This window comes from Ambystoma mexicanum, chromosome 13 (assembly GCF_040938575.1).
Source record: "Ambystoma mexicanum isolate Mex_15411 chromosome 13, UKY_AmexF1_1, whole genome shotgun sequence".
In the NCBI taxonomy this organism is placed as follows: Eukaryota; Metazoa; Chordata; class Amphibia; order Caudata; family Ambystomatidae; genus Ambystoma; species Ambystoma mexicanum.
The window spans coordinates 482052525-482073383 of NC_090938.1; the positions used below are offsets into that span (position 1 = coordinate 482052525).

A 20859-nucleotide genomic window follows, 5' to 3' on the forward strand; every position below is an offset into this window, starting at 1 on the left:
GCAAGCCAAAGTTTAAAAGAATAAGGGTATGGTAATAAAATTACCATAAGAAGGTATTCATACATGATTTTCTTTCCTTATGTATATACAACTGGTTCTTTTATATCCATGATTTCGCTTCCCGCTAAATCTTTTGCATTGCCACATTGCTCACAATAATCTTCAAACTATTTAGATAATTTATAATTACGTATCTTAGGAATTTCCTGTTAGTATGAAGTAGTGCTGCCCACAGTCGATCTCCAGTTAAACATACATATTCTTTAAAATAGCATTTACAAAAAAAAAATGTTATTTACTTGTGTTTAATCAATCAGATGTTTACAAGGTCTTAGCATTTGAAATGTCTGACTCTTATGGGTCAGGGACGTCATTTAGGGGTCACCAGCGGTCACAACTGCGACCTCTGTGGTCTCCCTTGCGACCTCTAAAAAAAACTGGGATTTTTTTTTTCTTTTTTTTTTGTAATGCAAGCTCCTGGGCTGTGGCCAGCACCATGTGACTCTTTACTTCTGGAGTGGCTGGCGTTCCTGTTCAGGGCCCTTAAAAAAAAGTAGGAAAATAAGAAGTCTAACACTTTCAGCACTGACCCTATATAAGAAAGAATAGGAATACGAAATAATGTGTCTTTCTGGAATTCTATACAATAATTACTAGACTCATTAAAGGTTTATTTCAGGCACACTTCAGGGGGTGAGTCACTGATTTAGTCTGTTCTTAAAACCCTCAACTCAGCCTTTCATCCTTCTGAGGTCGATAAATGAGTACCAACACAGGTTGGGTGATATCGGGTGTATATTCTTTCTATATAAAGCACTTAAGTGTAAGTGCTATATAATAACACATCATTATCATTTGGTCATGGACGTCTGTTGCTTTTCACAGTACTTTGGCAATATGGTCCTATACACACTGATCGTAATGATACATATGGTGATCCATTCTTGTGTGAAATGTACATCACATTATAGTGATATCATAACCATATTTTTTATAGTGTACAATGCTATGTGATTCCACTTCCTGTTTTGTCAACAGGTGAAAGGTCGTGTTCCATCGCTTCCCGCGATATCACTTCGGGGTGGGGTCAAATGACATCACTTTCTGTGATGTCATCAGGGGGGTCAAGGGTCGTGGGATGTCACTTCCACTACCCCTGGCATTTTGGTAAAATGACATCCCTGTTATGGGTAGTAAATCATCACATTCTACCATTATATGCTTCATGGTTTCAAGCATCTTATTGCAAAATCGGCAGCTTAGCTCTTCTTGAGGTATCATTTTCCATTTATGGAGAATTTCCTTGGTAGGCCAAATATTCAGCCTAAAACGTAAAATGTCTGCACGATGGCTGGAATGCGGCGATCGCATTAGATAAGTCTCTGGTTTACCATGTCGCTTTAGACAGAATGGATTTTGATTGAATGTTTGCAGCTTCATACTGCTTCTTCTAGTTTGAATCCAATCATATGTCCATAATTTACGTTTACTTTGTTTGGATTTTGTTGGGAGTTTTGAGAAGTGAAAAATAAGGTGATATGGTTAGTGTGTACGAAAAAAAAGAGGTAACGTACAGGCCTTCAAAAAATCCACCCGGTGTCTGGTGTGTTACGTGAAGGGGTTCCAATCACCTATTGAGGGTAGGAGCTCAGGGGGACATCCCAGCTCCTGTTGTGTAGATAATAGTAACATCTTGCAAGTTGCCTAGCGCCCCTCTTGTTGTAGCTGGTCAGTGCGGGGGTGGGGTTGGGGGTGGAAGTGGGCCCATCCTAGTCTGGTGGGAGTAGTCAACACCAGTTGGCCAGGGCCCAAATAAGACCAGGGGCTACATTACAGTGTTCCTTTCAGTTTAGACCATCTTCAGTGTGCGTTGCAGTTCAGATCAAATGCGGCATGCCTTGCAGTGCTGGTTTGCTTCGATCTTTGGTCCTCTGCAGTGTGCCATCCGCCTTAACTTCCCTGCAGTGGGCCTTCCACCTCAGGCCAACTGCAGTGCATCTTGCACCTCAGATCAACGGCAGTGTACCTTGCAGCTCAGATCAACTGCAGTGCATCTTGCACCTCAGATCAACGGCAGTGTACCTTGCAGCTCCTGTCAACTGCAGTGAACCTTGCACCTCAGATCACCGGCAGCGTACCTTGCAGCTCCTGTCAGCTGCAGTGTACCTTACAGCTCAGGTCAACGGCAGTGTACCTTGCAGCCCTGGCCAACTGCAGTGTACCTTGCAGCTCAGGTCAACTGCAGTGTACCCTGCAGCTCAGGTGAACTGCAGTGTACCTTGCACCTCAGATCAACGTCAGTGTACTTTGCAGCTTCGGTCGACTGCAGTGTACCTTGCAGCTCCGGTCAACTGCAGTGTACCTTGCAGCTCCTGTCAGCTGCAGTGTACCTTGCACCTCAGATCAATGGCTGTGTACCTTGCAGCTCCTGTCAGCTGCAGTGTACCTTACAGGTCAGGTCAACGGCAGTGTACCTTGCAGCCCTGGTCAACTGCAGTGTACCTTGCAGCTCAAGTCAACTGCAGTGAACCTTGCAGCTCTGGTCAACTGCAGTGTACCTTGCAGGTCAGATCAAAGGCAGTGTACCTTGCAGCTCAGGTCAACTGCAGTGAACCTTGCAGCTCAGGTCAACTGCAGTGTACCTTGCAGCTCAAGTTAACTGCAGTGTACCTTGCAGCTCTGGTCAACTGCAGTGCACCTTGCAGCTCCAGTCAACTGCACCTTGCACCTCAGATCACCGGCAGCGTACCTTGCAGCTCCTGTCAGCTGCAGTGTACCTTACAGCTCAGGTCAACTGCAGTTTACCTTGCACCTCAGATCACCGGCAGCGTACCTTGCAGCTCCTGTCAGCTGCAGTGTACCTTACAGCTCAGGTCAACGGCAGTGTACCTTGCAGCCCTGGCCAACTGCAGTGTACCTTGCAGCTCAGGACAACTGCAGTGTACCCTGCAGCTCAGGTGAACTGCAGTGTACCTTGCACCTCAGCTCAACGTCAGTGTACTTTGCAGCTTCGGTCGACTGCAGTGTACCTTGCAGCTCCGGTCAACTGCAGTGTACCTTGCAGCTCCTGTCAGCTGCAGTGTACCTTGCACCTCAGATCAATGGCTGTGTACCTTGCAGCTCCTGTCAGCTGCAGTGTACCTTACAGGTCAGGTCAACGGCAGTGTACCTTGCAGCCCTGGTCAAGTGCAGTGTACCTTGCAGCTCAAGTCAACTGCAGTGAACCTTGCAGCTCTGGTCAACTGCAGTGTACCTTGCAGGTCAGATCAAAGGCAGTGTACCTTGCAGCTCAGGTCAACTGCAGTGAACCTTGCAGCTCAGGTCAACTGCAGTGTACCTTGCAGCTCAAGTTAACTGCAGTGTACCTTGCAGCTCTGGTCAACTGCAGTGCACCTTGCAGCTCCAGTCAACTGCACCTTGCACCTCAGATCACCGGCAGCGTACCTTGCAGCTCCTGTCAGCTGCAGTGTACCTTACAGCTCAGGTCAACTGCAGTTTACCTTGCACCTCAGATCAACGGCAGTGTACCTTGCAGCTTCGGTCAACTGCAGTGTACCTTGCACCTCAGATCAGCGGCAGTGTACCTTGCAGCTCAGGTCAACTGCAGTGTGCTTTGCAGATTTGGTCCCATATACTTTGCCTTGCAGCTCTCGTTACCTGCAGTCTGCCCTCCATTCTAGGCGGCCGCAATTCTGCCTTCCAGTTCATAGTCTTTGCAGTGTGCCCCACAGCTCATATCACCCGTAGTGTATTAACAGCTCAATTCCAAAATGCACCTTCCAGTTTATGATCTATGTAGCATGCCTTCCAGCTCAGGTCATCTGGTGTGTATTCCAGCTCAGATCACCTGCACTGCCCATGCCAGCTCAGGTCCTCTGGTGTGTATTCCAGTTTAGATTACCTGCACTACCTATACCAGCTCAGGTCCTCTGGTGTGTATTCCAGTTTAGATTACCTGCACTACTTATGCCAGCTCAGGTCCTCTGGTGTGTATTCCAGTTTAGATTACCTGCACTACCTATGCCAGCTCAGGTCACCTGGTGTGTGTTCCAGCTCAGATTACATGCACTGCCCATGCCAGCTCAGGTCATCTGGTGTGTGTTCCAGTTTAGATTACCTGCACTAGCCATGCCAGCTCAGGTCATCCGGTGTGTGTTCCAGTTTAGATTACCTGCACTACCTATGCCAACTCAGGTCATCCGGTGTGTGTTCCAGTTTAGATTACCTGCACTACCTATGCCAGCTCAGGTCATCTGGTGGTGTTCCAGCTCAGATTACCTGCACTGCCCATGCCAGCTCAGGTCATATGTTGTGTATTCCAGCTCAGATTACCTGCACTACCTATGCCAGCTCAGGTCATCTGGTGTGTGTTCCAGCTCAGATTACCTGCACTGCCCATGCCAGCTCAGGTCCTCTGGTGTGTATTCCAGCTCAGATTACCTGCACTGCCCATGTCAGCTCAGGTCATCTGGTGTGTGTTCCAGCTCAGGTATCTGCACTGCCCATGTCAGCTCAGATCATCTGGTGTGTGTACCAGCTCAGATTACCTGCACTGCCCATGCCAGCTCAGGTCATCTGGTGTGTGTTCCAGCTCAGATTACCTGCACTACCTATGCCAGCTCAGGTCATCTGGTGTGTGTTCCAGTTTAGATTACCTGCACTAGCTATGCCAGCTCAGGTCATCTGGTGGGTGTTCCAGCTCAGATTACCTGCACTACCTATGCCAGCTCAGGTCATCTGGTGTGTGTTCCAGCTCAGATACCTGCACTGAGCCCATGTCAGCCCAGGTCATCTGGTGTGTGTTCCAGCTCAGATTACCTGCAGTAGCTATGCCAGCTCAGGTCATCTGGTGTGTGTTCCAGCTCAGATTACCTGCACTAGCTATGCCCGCTCAGGTCATCTGGTGTGTGTTCCAGCCTACGTGACTTCCATCTGATGGCACCTGCTTTGGGCCTTTGTCTTCTACAGCTCAGGAAATCAATATAACCTCATAAACTTGTATCCAGGAAATGGCACAAAGACATCAGGGAAATGAAGGTCACCCTGAAGAACCGCACTCCCACTAGGTTCCACCCTGCGGGGGTTCACTCCTAGGTGGGCATCAGCAGTGACGTCAGCTCCATTCCCAAGGCGCAGACATCAAGGGATGCACGTTTCATGAATAATTTCTGACAGGTGGTATGTGGACTTTCCCTGACTTAAATTCAGCACATCCTGTTCACCTGAGTCAGCCTCTCTGCATTCAATTAGCATAGATCAAACTACTGAACTCTGATGTTTGCCCACTTGCTGATTTCCTGCTCAGTACACAATTCGGGGTAAAGTCTTACCGATGCCAGCAGGGTAGCCCTCAGGCACTGGAGGGCGCCACTCAAAGTCCGGCCATCCCAAGATTTCATTGTTCTTAAGGTTCTGCTCCTGTAGCCACTTGGTCAAGGGGGAGAAGTATTCCAACAGGGCGCCGGCATCCATCTTGTCAGTGCCTGTCACGGTCTTCAGTATAGACTGCCAAGACTGGGACGAGCCGACCTGCATTGCCTGACTACAGTATGCAGAAGAGGAAGAGAAGTTCAGGAATGAACCATCGCCCCTACAAAACACCATCCCTTTTCATTAACATGCGCCAATTTACTGTATTTATTGAATTACAGGGGGAGTGCTTCCATTTGAAACAACATCACAATGTCCAGTCGATAGTTGTATTCTCCTATTTTCTGACTTTCCCAAATAAAGGATATTTTTCTTCGTCTTGTTGTTTTATACATATGACAACATTTTATCTCTCTACTTCTTTCTCGATGCACGTGTTTCACCATATCTTTAACATGGGTCTTCAGGCGAGAATCCGGCTCTTCATTCTGTGCGTATTTGTCTGTAAAGTGACACTTTGGGCCTCATTACACGGTAGGCGGTAAGGGTTTACCGGTAGCGGTAAGGGCACCGGTACCGGTAAACCCTTACCGCCTTACTACAAGGTCCCTTTGCGGGACCCGACCTTAACGGCTGGTGTAGACCAGCCGTTAAAGTTGGGACCTGCAAAGGGACCTTGGTGCCAATTATAGTACCGCAATTTGCCGTACCGTAATTAGCTCGTTCCCCGTTCCCATTGAGCCCTATGGGGCAAAAATGGGAATGGGGAAGGGCCATGGAGAAAGGGGGAATTACCGCCCGCCAACCTTGGAATGGGGTGGTAATTCCCCTTTTCTCCATGGTGGTACCGGTATGGTACCGGCGGCAACCATGGTGCTAATAGCACCATGGTTTACCGCATTACGTGTAATGAGGCCCTTTGTCTGCTGTTTCTGTCTCTTTATCCCTTGCTGTTCATTTGCACAGCTGGTTCAGGATCTTTGTAATAGAGAATGAACCAGCTGTGCAAATGAACAGCAAGGGATAAAGAGACATAAACATGAGAAATAAATAAAAAATTAAGAATTAAGAATGCAACTATCGACTGGACATTGTGATTTTGTTTAAAATGGAAGCAATCCCCCTATTATTCAATAAATACAGTCAATTGGCGCACAGATAAAGATACCATTTGAGAGAATACAGTATCTATTATTATATTGTAACATTCACAATATAGGTATCTATCGTGTCAACAATTACGCATAAAAAAGAGGCAGATTCGCCTGGGACTAGAGGCCATCTTTTGACCGGTTTCTTTGAATTTAAATACTTTTCATTAACAAGTCTTTTTACTACAAATTCAAAATACCTTAACTTTTCTTGCTGCCACCAGTTAGAAATGTCACACTTGCGTTTCCCCTTTCCCCCCTTGCAATACCCCACCCACAGTGCGCGCTTCCGTCTCTCACCCAAGGATCCGCCCGGCGTCCACGGACTGGTAGATGTCGCAGGTGTGCAGCGGGCCAGTTTGGTTGGCAGCCTGGCAGAGGGCCTTATGGAACTGGAATTGTAGGATAAAACTCACAAAGTACCTGGAATGCAAACAAGAGTCGGATATCAGTGGGCTCCAGGATGGCCTATGTGGCTGGGGTATGGAACTAGGGAGTGCCCGCGTGCAGGACACACCTGTCTCTTCTGAGATAATCATTTCTCAATCTCTTCATCTATAGAAGGGTGTGACAAGCACCCAGCAACTCATTACCAGTGACAGACTATGGCCCGCATTACGACCCTGGCGGAGGTCCATGGTGCAATTTGCACCATGGACCATGGCGCAGAGCTGCCAATACCGCCATGGGGGTTGGCGGACTTACCGCCCCATTCCGAGGTTGGCGGGGCGGTAAGTCCCCAATCCCCATTTACCCTTCCCCATTCCCATTTTTGCCCCATAGGGTATAATGGGAGTGGGGAAGGCGTTAATTACGCCACCGTAAATTACGGTGGCGTAATTAACAACAAGTCCCGTAGCGCCATGGATTTTTCCGCCTGCAAAAAGCAGGCGTAAAAATCTCCATGGCGCTACGGAATGTCGTAGTCTGGCGGAGAGGTACGCCATGCATTACGCTGGCGTAAACCCCTCTCCGCCAGGGTCGTAATGAGGGCCTATGTGTGATCAGGAGAAGCACCAAAACAAGGCAGGACCAAACACTCATCATCATTGTCTGCAGTAATCCTAGGAGCATCTACTATGCATGCTAAAAGAAAATACACCTTGATAGGTTATATCATTTCCCAGGTGTGAAGTACCTTGGTACTGCTTGATTCAAAACAGCACCCTATAAACAAATAAAAAAATATATATGGAAATTCATAAACGCTTAAATGTATATTTGCTCTTGTGCTGTCCACTAGGATCTCTCCCTCCCTTCCACAGAATCCTCTCCACTTGATTGTCTACTTCCTAGGGCCTCATTACAAGCCAGGTGTTAAGGGGTTAACGGCGCCGACACCTTTTACGGCGCCGTTAACCCCTTAACACCTGATTACGAGGTCCCTTTGCGGGTTGCACTTTAATGCCTGCTTTTAGCAGGCGTTAAAAAACCAACCCGCAAAGGGACCTAGGAGCTAATTACGGCACCGTAATTTACGTTGCCGTAATTAGCGCCTTCCCCATTCCCATTGAGCCCTATGGGCCAAAAATGGGAATGGGGAAGGGGCCATGGTGAATGGGGAATTACCGCCCCGCCAACCTTGGAATGGGGCGGTAATTCCGCCATTCACCATGGCGGACCCGGCATGGACCATGGTGCTAGTAGCACCATGGTTTAGCGCCGGGGTCGTAATGAGGCCCCTAGTCTTGCGACCACTGAACTTCATGTTCTGGCTTGAAGGAGTTAACCCATGCCCTCTGACCCTTAAATGAAACACTCGGGAGTGGCTCATCCATAATGGGTGATAGGGCACTGACCTGCCACCCATTATGGAGGGGCCAAGCCAGCCCAGTAGTAGTAGTCATTTATACAGCAACTTTTTCCATTGTTATGGTCTCAATGCACCTGTGGTGGGTACGCCCTTTGGTACCGACGTCCAGGTATGGGAACATTCTGAAAAAGGCTTAGAAGGGGTGTGTGCATTTGGCTAAGATTGGGAATTAGGTGGGCTGGCTAAGCTGCAGTAAGCAACTCAAGAGGTCAGGCATGTGGATGGGTGCTGAAGGAGGTCAAGAGAGCGTGCAGGTGCAAGAGACTCGTTATGTGTCCAGCTAGACTGGATTTTTGTCATAGGTTGTTGCCTGTATTCTAATGGCAGAGGTGTTGAGGCAAGTCTAGTGTAAGTAGGCGAAAAAACGTTAAGTGTCCAGCTAGGCCGAATTTAGTCATATGTCAATGCTGCATTCTAATGTGTGTGCATGGAGAGCCGGGAGTGCGGCAGATGTCCAGCAAAGTGGTGCATTTATGTGTATCTGTAGCTCAGGTGGAGCTTTATCGTTGATGTTGCTGTGTGATCTGATCGTCTGTGTGAAAAACCAAGCTACCCTCATAGACTCTTCTAGGGACTATGGACATGCTACCCTCAAGTCTTCTAAGCGCAATAGACTGGCTATACTAGTAGATCTTCTAGATATGACAAGCAGGCTACCAAAATATCTCGGGATCATAGGATTCACTAAACACAATAGACAGGTTAGCTTTCTAGCCTTACTATATATCTTCCAAGTTCTATAAAGGCTACCAACAGGTATCTACTAAATGCAATATCAAGGGTACCTGCATATGCCTTCTATTTTAGGTGCCACCAATGGGTCACCAACTTATATTTCTGAGTGTAATAGGCAGGCTACCAGTAAATGGAGAGCACAAAATGCCCACTCCCAGATCCATCTAAGTTCAACACACTGCCCACCCTCAGATCAGTCTAACCTTGACAATTTCTTCTAAGAGAAGTACAAGTGCTAACTTTCACAGTTCATCATGTGCAATGCATGTGCTAAACTTTGCAGTTCTACATGTGCAATGCATGCGTTAGCCTTCACAGCTTTTCAGGTGCAATACATGTGCCAACCTATCCAATTCCTTCTAGGAGCAATTCAAGTGCTTACCCACTCAATGGGCAACATTACGACTTTGGAGGCAGCCATGCCCTTAATAAGGGCATGGCTGCCTCCAAAATTGTGTCTGGATCCGGGTTCCCTGAATGGGGAAATACAGGGCCATTCCGACCTTGGAGGAGCCGGCATTTCCCCATTCAGGAACCTGTCCCGGACCATCCCCATTCCCATTTGAGCCCCCATATGGCTCAATGGGAATGGGGAGGGAGCTAACAACGGGCCCATTACGAACGGGCCCGTTGTTAGCTCCCTGGTCCCCTCGCGGGACCCGCTATGGACGTCTGGAAAAACCAGACGTCCAGAGCGGGTCCCGCGAGTGGACCTCATAATTTGCGGAATGGGTTTAACGGCGCCGGCACCATTACGGGCGCCGTTAAACGCATTCCGCACAAGTTAAAATGAGGCCCTATGACTTATAAATGCAACGCAAGAGCTAGCCTTCACAGTTCTTCAGGTGCAAAAACATGTGCTAACCTATCGAAATTCTTCTAAGTGCAATATATATGTGCTAAGCTACACAATTGCTTCTAAGTGTAAAACATGAGCTAACCTTCACAGTTATTCTAAGAGCAGTACATGTGCTAACTTACCCAATCCTTCTACTTGCAATACATGTGCTAACCTACACAGCTTTCCATGTCCAATACATGTGTTAACTTACACAATTTCCTCCAAGGGTAACACATGTGCAAACCTACATGTGCTGGTCTTCTGAGTGCAATATCAGGCTACAGCATATCTTTGTGCAAGCCGTTGTCTGTCCTCACAGAGATTCCAAGCTTAAAAGAGGGGCTAACATCAAGAATCTTCCAGGTCCAACACTACGGCTAAGAGCAGTGTGCAGGCTATCCTGGTGAAGCTATTAAGCACAAAGGGGCTATCCTAATCCATTGTCTAGGTACAATTAACAGTCTGTCCTCATATATTTTCAAGGCACATTGGACAGGATGTCATCATACATCTTCTGGGTATAATGGACAGGATAACCTATGAGTACAACACATTGTCCTACCCCCAAAATACAGCGAAGTGCAATACATTTCCTACCCCCAAAAACCATATAAGTGTGATACAAAAAACCCCAAAAGTCCATCTAAGTGCAACACATTTCCTACCCCCCAAAACAGCTAAGTGCGAAACAATTCCTTCCCCCAAAAGTCCATCTAAGTGCAATACATCTCTTACCCCTGGAAATCCATTTGGGTGTGACACATTTCCTACCCCCCAAATACATCTAAGTGTGATACAATTCCTGACCCCAAAAGTCAATCTAAGTGCAATACATTGAAAATACTGAGTGTGCCCTCAGCTGCAGCAAGCAGCAGCAGCTCAGGATGCACTCCTGTGCTGGCTTTGTTAGGGATAGCTGTTCTCCCTTGGCTTGCTGTACCCCACCTATGCATGCCCAATTGGACATGCAAGGCTGGGGCTGGTTTGCTGCCCCCAGCCTTGCATGGGTGCATCCAACAACATGGCTGAACTCTTTAAAATATGCAGGGAACTAGCCAACCCTTCTGCAGTCTCCTCCTCCCCTCTTTCAACACAGGCCCTCTGCAATGCACTGACCACACACTTCACTACTAAAATTCTGGACATCCTGAGCACCCTTGCTACCCTCCAGCCGAACCCGTACCTCAATCCAGTGCCTCCTAGGGCTTCTCATTCTCCTTCCTCCTTCTCCCCTGTCACACCTGAAGAAATCACGAGAGTTATCCGCTCCATGAAGGTTTCTTCCAAACAGGTTTCCCGTTGCTCCTCCAGAACCATCAAGGACAACATTGGCTCTTTTGCCCCTGTACTCGCTGATCTCCACAAATCACTGAATCTTTCCCATCCTCCCTCAAGCACTCCCTTGTGCGCCCCCTCCTGAAAAAACCTTCAGCAGACCCTACCTGTCCAGCCAACTACAATCCTATTTCTATCACCCCTTCCTTGGGAAACTGCTGGAGAAGCTGGCCTTTCCACAACCTACCTCACACACTGAACTTGTTGGTGGTCTCCACGACCATCAATCTGGATTCCGAGCATCCAGAGGCATGGAAACTGCTCTTCTGAACACCTGTGAAGAACTGCTCGCATCTCTGGACTCTAACTCTCCAGCTGTCCTCATCCTACTCAATCTCTCCTCTGCCATTGATACGGTCAACCATTCTATCCTCATAAAACGGCTCCATAGTATCCTGGGTATCTCAGAGTGGGCATTGGACTGGCTGCCCACCTTCCACACTGACCGTTCATCCCAAGTAATTTTGGTGACCTTCTCCTCACCCACTTCCTTCTCCACCTGTGGTGTCCCCCAGGGCTCAAACCTCTCCCCCTGGCTCTTCAACACCTACCTTACTCAACTAGCACTACCCATTTCCTCCTTCTCCGCAACTTCCAGTGCTATGCAGATGACACTCAACTCTTTTTCAAACTTCCTGCTGACCCTCTTGCATCTTCCATCATCCATGTCTGCCATCCAGTCCTGGTGTACTTCCAACTATATCTGCCTCAATGCCAGCAAGACTGACATCCTTCCCATTGGGAACCCTGCTCCCTCTTTTTCCCCTTCACTCTGGCCATCCTCTATGGGCTCTCCCCCTGCTCCTTCCTCTGAAGCCAGAGACCTTGGAGTCATCTTCGACTCCTCTCACTCCTTCCTTCTTCATACTCAGGACATTGCCAAGAAGTCTCACTTTCACCTCTTCCTTCTCAGAGCCCGAGCCCTGGTTCTCTCTAGGCTTGACTACTGCAATAGCCTTCTCCTGAATCATCCAATTTACGACCCCTCCAGCTAATCCAGAATAGGGCAGCAAGACATATCCTTGGCCTTAAGCCCAGGGACCACATCTCTCCTGCCATAAAAACTCTTCACTGGCTGCTGGTTGTGGCACAGATTAAATTCAAATCCCTCTGCAAAATCCACAAGGCTGTCTGGGGCCTGGGAGCATGCCATCCGCAACTTTCTCTTACTAAATACTCTCCCTCTAGACCTCTACAGTCTTCTGGCACCAACGCTTGGTGTGTAAAGTGTTTTGCTAAACAGAGGACTGGATGCTGAGCACTTTCGTCAGCTGGCTCCCTTTTATAGAACAGCTTCCCCCTTCCCCATCGTTCCTCAAGACATTCCTCTTCACCTCCTCCTTCTCTTCTTCCCTCCTCTGCTAATATCTAGGTCGCTGTGATTGGTGACCAGGGCCCTTATGTATCCTTCGGGGTTCTGGCCTCCCACAACCAGCCTCTGCCTACCTAGCAGTACTTGCCTCAGCCTTCATCCTGTTGGCTTGCACTACCTTCCCAGTGCAGCTCTGGGCCGCATAGCACTTGCCATACTATGCACTTCTTCTTCTGCTCACCGACGAGCACGGACATTCCAGCATTTACTCCCACCCCCACATCCCCTCTTCTCAATGCACTTGTACGTTCTGAATACTCACAAGGAACAGTAGGTTTGCCTTTATTTTCCACAGTATTCATTGTTTTCAATCCAATGTTAACCCTCTGTTGCCCTGTGGGCGCTTTGAAACAGAATTGACTTAATGTATAAGCTCCTAACAAATGAGCAATAAATTAAAGAAATAAATAAACGGACCATTGGGCATGCAGAAGTGGGTACTTCAGGCCAAACGATCGTAGAGGGTGCTTGGCGTTCCTGCACTTCTCTGTGTGTTCAGATGGCCTGGGGAGTTCTGTTGACTGACAACTGTCCCAGCTTCCTAGTTCTTCCCTACGGGTTGTGAGGGGCCCTGACGGTAATTGGGAGGGTGACCCAAGAAATGTGCATGGCAGATGCATGTGTTCCAAACAGAAGCTGAGGCTTCATACAGATAATGAAAATAAATGCTATATATGTGAATTGTTGCATGTATGTGTGTGTGTATGTGCACAGTTGTGTCTGTGTAAGTGCACATGTGAATGTGGATATGTGTAAAGGAGATTGTAGTGTGCATGTTGCAGCGTATGGATGCACATGTGAATTAGAGTACAGTACATATGTTGTAGCAAATGGTTGCATGTCTGTATGTGTATGAATGTGTGCATGTGGGCTGGTGGAGGATAGCCACTGATTTGGCAACCGAGCGGCTGGAGGGAGATCTCTAGGTCCCATACAGAAATCCTAATATTTGTACTATCATTATGGGCATACACAATACAAAGCTAGCATGATAATCATTATTTCTTTGGGATTTTCATCTGCATTGGAGAAGCTAATGTGGACATGTTGTTAACAGTGGCATAGTGATATTACTGTCTTTCATTGGTGCAACAAGTATGTAAAGGTTTTCTGACAGTGGCATAGACATTTTACTGGTATTAGCGGCAAAGCCAACATGATGAGTGTTCTTATGTGGGGATTCAAGCTCACATTGGTGTAACCAGTGTGGACATGTTTTCTTACAGGGGCATATCATTTTTACTGCCATTATGGGCAAAGCCATCATATCGAGTGTTCTTGCATTGGGATATTGGCCTGCAGCCAATGTAGACATGTTTTCTTACAGTGGAAAATGATAACGAAAAAATGTGGAAGATTATGCATTAAATCTAAACACTGCCATTGCTCTGGGCAGTAAGAGAGGGTTTGCTCAGGCATTGGTCCCTTCATCGCTACGCCATAAGGAACAAAACTGAACCTCACTGATAGGCCGAGCAAGGCCAAAACATTCTGAATTTGCTTGGGTTTCTGTGCAGAGGAGATGTGACCTGGTCATGCTGGACTGCTCCCATTGGTGGCAGTACCAATACTGATTTGCAAATGGCTTATGTACCTTGCAATGGTACAGTTGAGCTAAAACGCAATGGAGTTTATTGTTTCCACAGCAATGCCAGATGTTAATATTAATTCATAACTTTCCAACCCTCACATTTTTGCTGATATTTTCGGACAAGCCAACATTTTGAGTGTTCTTACATAGGGATACGTAGGGATACTGGCTCACATTGACACAGTCATCATGGACATGTTTTGTTCAGTACCATGGCATTTTTACTGGCATTAGCGGCACAAAAACGACACGAGTGTTCTTAGTGAGCTACACTCACCTATATTGGCACAACCAGTATGGATATGTTTTCATATAGCATCATTACTCCCATTATGGGCAAAGGGTGCGCAAGTATGTTCTTAGTCGGTGAAATGTGTTTTACAATGAAATAATACTGAGCATTGAAAATGCTCATGTGCACTGTTGGTGACCCAGTATCTATTCGAATATTGGAGGTGTTGATCTTCAAAACTGATTGTAAACTGTGTGGGTTTTTAAGCAATTTTCACAGTAAGTGCGCTGTAAAATGTACAATTTTAACCCATAATGTAAAAACAATTCTCGGCCGGAGAACCCCCCAGTGTACCCTTTGGTTAGTTAGGGCTTCTCACACACATTCATGGGAAATATTCACTCCCCTCCAAATACAAAATTGACCTTGCACCACTGATAACACTGCTGGGAGGTTCATGTTAAAGACAGTCATCAATTGTGCGTTTCTGCATAGAGCTGCAGTGCTATTGGCTAATATAAATGAAGGAAGGTGAAGTGGGGTGCAGAATCTGCTGAGCAGGTGGTATTTGAAGGAAGGTTGTAATTTTAGGGAATGTCTAACATTTCCTGGAATTATCTCAAGTCCTGCTGGGATGTAACAAAGTTCGAAGCTGGGTCCTATTATGTGGGTTGTGGGAAGAGTAAAAGTGTGCCTGCAAATCTGTGGTGCAGCCAGTGAGGCCTTTCCTGGCTACCTGGCAACTGCCTCACTCTGACACTTTCTGTCTATCTACCTAGCACGGGCGAATGGTCCAACCCAGCCAGCATGCCCCCCGGATGAGCTGAACCACTTTTGGAAGCATGAAATATGCATGAACAAGGTGAGTACAGGGAACCACACACCTGTATGCAGTGGAAGACCCAGACGCCCCTTTCAGATCCAGATGCAGTTCACCTGCAAAGTAGTGAAATGCGATTGACCCGTGCCCATAAGGAATCTTTCCCCCACTATGGTAGCAAATTCTACCTGTGCTAATGCCAGCATCCATCATGTTTGGCAGAGTGGCCCAGCCCTGCGATGCAGAAACCTGTAAACATATTCAGCACTGTTTAGAAATGTCAATGCATCTAACAAAAGCAGACAAACTGGCGCAACCCAGCTACTCCCTCTCATTGATTTTAAAGGCTCCAATAGATTAGCTTGTCACCCTCACCTCATAAACCTATACCTAGGGCACAATTACTTTGGTTCTTTCACTGGGTCTCTCCTATTGGGAAGGGCATGCTCAGAAGTGGTGCAGACACTCACTGTGTCTAAGGGTCTGCAGCCTTTGGTTCTTCAGATATTTTGGACTACAACTCCCATCAGTTCTAGTTAAATTGTGAGGGATCAGGGGAGGCATAGTCCAAAATATCTGAAGAGCCAAAGGTTGTAGACCCTTGGTATAGGGACTCAAGCTGCCCCTCACTGAAGAGCTCCCAGAAGACCAAAAGACGCCTGGGGTTGCTGCAGCAGACATGACACCTAAAGCATTTTAGGGCCTATTCATGGAACCTTTAGTGTGGAGCAAAGTGACTGTGCACTGCCAAAGAACATGCTGTACCAGGCCTAATTCACAGAGCAGTGCAAAGTGTATTTTTGTGGAGCAAAGTCACTTTGTACTGCAAAAGTACTCTTTGCACCGTGCTAAATGTGCCTAATTCACAAAAAAGCACTTTAATGTCTCTGCTGCCTCCATGCGCTTGAATACTGAGGATGCCTCCCTACATGAAAGAGTTGACAAAGCCATAAGCTTCTTCTCATCCATCCCTCAACCCCTGCCACGTAATGTTCAAGTTTGCAATATATATTTAGTTCCAAATAACTCGGTCAAACAAGACAGCGTTTTTGCACAAAACTCATCCAACATGAAATTACAGAAAAATGCAAAAAACATCTCACTCCTACTAAAATAGATTTTTCTAAAATGTATTGCATTAAACGATTTGATAGAAGCAGAACCAAAGTGAACATTGTAAACAAAATGAAAAACAGAAATCTAAAAAAAGAAAAGCATACCATAAAAAATTGGGCTTTTTCATAACTAAGTACAGCATCAAAATCTCCAAGTGCCAGATTCTCAAAACGTTTTCATCCAATTACTGAGATGCACACGTGCATGTTAAGACTTGTGCCAAAAAAAGTCAAACCACTATTCATAAAGGCCTCTAAACGTGTGTATCTTAGAGGCTCAGATTTAGATGCCTTTTTACACCCCCTTTTGCACTTGCTCAAGTATAGGGGAGTTCCTGCGCATTTAAATATGCATCGCCAATCCAGGACCAGGATGCACATTGAAAAGTGCTCAAAATAGGCATCTCCCCCTGCGCCTGATAGGTACAGGCGGAGGAGGAGGTGCAAAGTATGACAGGGCCATTTCTGAACCTGTCATGCATTTTGGCAGAAGTGTGACAGCAGCCGTATAAAAACTTTTCTGTTACACTTGCATTTCTATGCCCCGAACAGGGATAGTTTGAGGAATTTGACCATCCGACAGTGGGTGTGCAATCACCTGAGCTGTTTTGAAATTGTATATGAAATTGAATGATGGTAGATCAACCTCTGAAAACTGTGTGGGGCTAATCCACACCCATTTTCCTATACTAACTGCACGACATACACATAGACCTGTGTACTTTGGGTGGACACAGCCTACATGCGCAGTCCCCCCTATCATATTTAGTTGGGATCTGACAGGTAGAGTACATGATTGGTATCAGAAGGGGGAGGGCCAAAAACGTTCCCCTGCCGTGGCCAGCATAATTAACTATCAAAGGCTCCATAGATCTGCATTGTCTCTTTACCCTCTGCATATGGTGGCAGCAATTAACATAATTAACTTACCTATTAGAGTATACTTCAAATAGGCCCACATGGGGCCTGGCTGCAGAGGCTAAACAAAGGAGATAGGAAACCTCAAAACCCCTTTCGTATGCACTGTATCAACCTGAAGCCAGTTCCCACCCTTAGGTATCAATGAATGACAGTGAGCTGTCATGTCTGGGAATATGTGTTTACAGTAGGCAACCCCTGTAGGGGAACCCCAACCAGAAGGTATGACAATGTGGTTTACAGGAGACAGAAATTCTGGCCCCGCCACAGCTTCAAGGGAGACCTGCCACTTTAATCAGGAACAACAGAGAGCGCCATTAACTAGAGAGACCCTTTGATCCACAACAGACAGGAAAATGGGTGGGACTTAGTATTACATGTTTTCACCCACTTACCTTTTCTGTTGCAAAACACTCTGGTTATGACCTCATGCATACAGAAGATTATTGGTGGGGACCCAGGATTGGTTCATTAAGGTAGGCTTAGCCTACACCAGTCACTGTAGCCCATTTGACTTTAAAAGAGGACCGAGCCCCTCTTTTAGGAAGATCATCTGAAGTCTTTGCAAGGAGTAGCAAGAAGAACTCAACAATGGACCCTGGCTGAAGGTACAGTCTGCCTTCCATCTACCGCCAGTGAAGGAAGGCCAGGACCTCCAAGAGGGAAGCAAGATCCCTCCCCTCAACATCTCCCAGTGAATAGAGGGAGATACTGAATCCAGAGGACCCTCCAGAAGCTCCATAACCAGTAACCAGCCAGCACACAGCGTGCCCTGCTAGGCTCTGCAGCAAGCTTCCTAGGTGGAAAGTACCAGAGTCTCTGAACCAAACTAAGGACAAGTCAGCTGCCGGCAACACTCTCCTCAGCTTTGGGCCTTCCGCCTTAAAGGATGACACAAGCCCAGTGAAGAAGCTAGGAGGAGTGCATCGACAAGCATCTACTGACGACTGCCTTAAAGGACATTTTCAAGCCAGTCTATCCTCTCCAGCTGCAACCGACTGCACCGCTGATGGTTGTTATGCCGCAGTCACTCACGCCATGCGAGATGCCTTGATCAGTGCTTCAAACCTGCCGACTAGCACTGAGACAACGATTCCTGACCCCAAGCCGCTGTGTAGGCCAGTCTGCAGCCACCCATCCAGCCTCGCTCGCTAAACTGCCTGCCACCTGATACCCGCAGCTGTCTCCCATCTTGAACTCTGTTGCAGAAGCTGCAAAGCGCCCTAATACCAACTCGACCCTGTCGGGCACCAAGAACTTCTTCAAGTACAAGGTACATTGTGGTTCTGTCCCCCTGCTCCTTCTCCGAAGGCCCCTAGTGACATTCTAGCACCCATTGTTCCCTTTGAGTTGAAACCAAGTATCCTTGAACTATTGTGATTAATTACTTTACCGACTACCCTCCTGTCAGTATCCAGAGTGCATCCCATTTCCTTCTTTGAACCTGTCTGTCCTCTGCATTCCTTTTCAGGGTGGGTTGCATTTTGTAGTTTGATAGAACTGTCTGTTGTGATAATAATAAAGTAGATATTTGTATACAACCTTGACTGGACAGTCCTTTTTATCATTGGGTAATAATTGTATATTGCTGTGTTGCAACTAACCAACGATCCACGGCCTTGCAGAGATAAGCCTGCCGTTCCTTCCACGTTACCAAAATTGGACAAAGAGGTTTATCATTTGCTTGTGTTTTCAATCTGTTCGGATCCCTTCTGGTGTACTACAGGTGTGGGGCTGATTGATGGTGTACAAACCGATTTTCATCTCTGGACCACTGGTGCCCCGGAAGTTGATTTGTCACAGATAGATATGCTTTTTAACAAAAAGAAATTGCGTCACTGTGAAATGCCTTTGCAACAACCACATGGGCGCTGGAAGTCAGATATACATAAGTGTTGGGAGCGCATACCTGACATTCAGGTATGCAAGTGCATCATTTGCGCGGCACTGCAGTCCCCTGGAAATGTGCCGGTCACCTCTAAGAATTTCAGAAAATGGGGCATTTAAAATGAAGCATCCGCTGTGCTATTTTTAGATGTCCCATTTTCTGAGGAACTAGCCCATAGTATCAAGCGAGTGGCAACCGGATTTCCCCCAAAGGCAGCTTTTAAGCACAGAAGCCAGATGAATTCAGGGCTTTGGGTCTGCACAGTTGAACTAAAGCCGCACAACTAGCCAAGCGTAATGCTCCTGTCATACCCAAAATGTATCAATAATTTCACCCAAGCTCTCCTAATATCCTGATGATTCATGGACTTTGAGCAACAAAGTATACCAATGGCAGAAGACCAATAGACATGTAATGATGTCAGTAGGGTTTTTATTACATTGGGGTCTTGATCTCACTCCACCATGCATGTCTTAATCCCTCACTACTCTGTAAAGGAAATCTCAGTTTATAAAGAAGAATGCGCTCTGCCAGAATGAGGGGATGGGCTGAGTTGTGGGTTAAGTGAGACACACACCCAATGCATCAAATGGGCAACTGAAGTCACCTCACAACTGCCATGCGACCAGGCACAAATGCCATGAGGTTGCATAAAAGGCAGCAGAGGCCTTACAAATCCCAGGTGAAATAATGGCGGAAGAGCAATCTATGCAGGTTAGGGTACTCCCAGAAACTCTTTACTGCCATTAAAATCGCCTTTTCGACCAAGCTCAAATGCCACAAGGTAACGTAAATGGCAGGGGAGTCTTTGCAAATGTCACTCAAAATAAAAAACAGCAGAAGCTGGTGACGTGCAGGTTAGGATACTCCCAAACACTCTTCAGAGCCACTGAAATCGCCTCAACGACTGGCATATAACCAAGCTCAAAGGCTTCCGGTGTGTATAAAAGGGAGCAGAGGGCTTACAAATCCCACGTAAAAGAACAAACAAGCGAAGCGATGCGGGTTAGGATACTCGCAAAACTCTCTAACGAGCCCTGTCATTTCTAGCAGTTACCATAGCCCACAGCTCTGCACCGTGTTTGGTGGTTATTGGTGCCTTTGCTCTTTAACCCTGGATTAGTGCTTGACATTCCCCCCCCCCCCCACAGACCAATGATAGACGCCCTTGGGAGTTCTGTGCATGAGCCACTGCCTTCTCCACTACTGCAGGCCATCCCAAGGGGCTTCTGAAGGACACACACCAAGATAGGTGACCATGAGCCACTGCCTTCTCCACTACTGCAGGCCATCCCAAGGGGCTTCTGAAGGACACACACCAGGATAGGTGACCATGAGCCACTGCCTTCTCCACTACTGCAGGCCATCCCAAGGGTCTTCTGAAGGACACACCCCAAGATAGGTGACCATGAGCCACTGCCTTCTCCACTACTGCAGGCCATCCCAAGGGTCTTCTGAAGGACACACACCAAGATAGGTGACCATGAGCCACTGCCTTCTCCACTACTGCAGGCCATCCCAAGGGTCTTCTGAAGGACACACACCAGGATAGGTGACCATGAGCCACTGCCTTCTCCACTACTGCAGGCCATCCCAAGGGTCTTCTGAAGGACACACACCAGGATAGGTGACCATGAGCCACTGCCTTCTCCACTACTGCAGGCCATCCCAAGGGTCT

At 47.2% G+C, this 20859-nt stretch overlaps 1 protein-coding gene across 1 annotated transcript in view; it reads right to left on the reverse strand.

Moving 5' to 3' along the window:
• ACE (angiotensin I converting enzyme) overlaps positions 1–20859 on the reverse strand; it is a 342068-nt gene that overhangs the window by 129463 nt on the left and 191746 nt on the right. Inside the window, 2 exon segments of the mRNA XM_069634130.1 lie at positions 5331–5542; positions 6822–6944. Of these exon segments, the coding sequence (XP_069490231.1) occupies positions 5331–5542; positions 6822–6944 (335 nt within the window).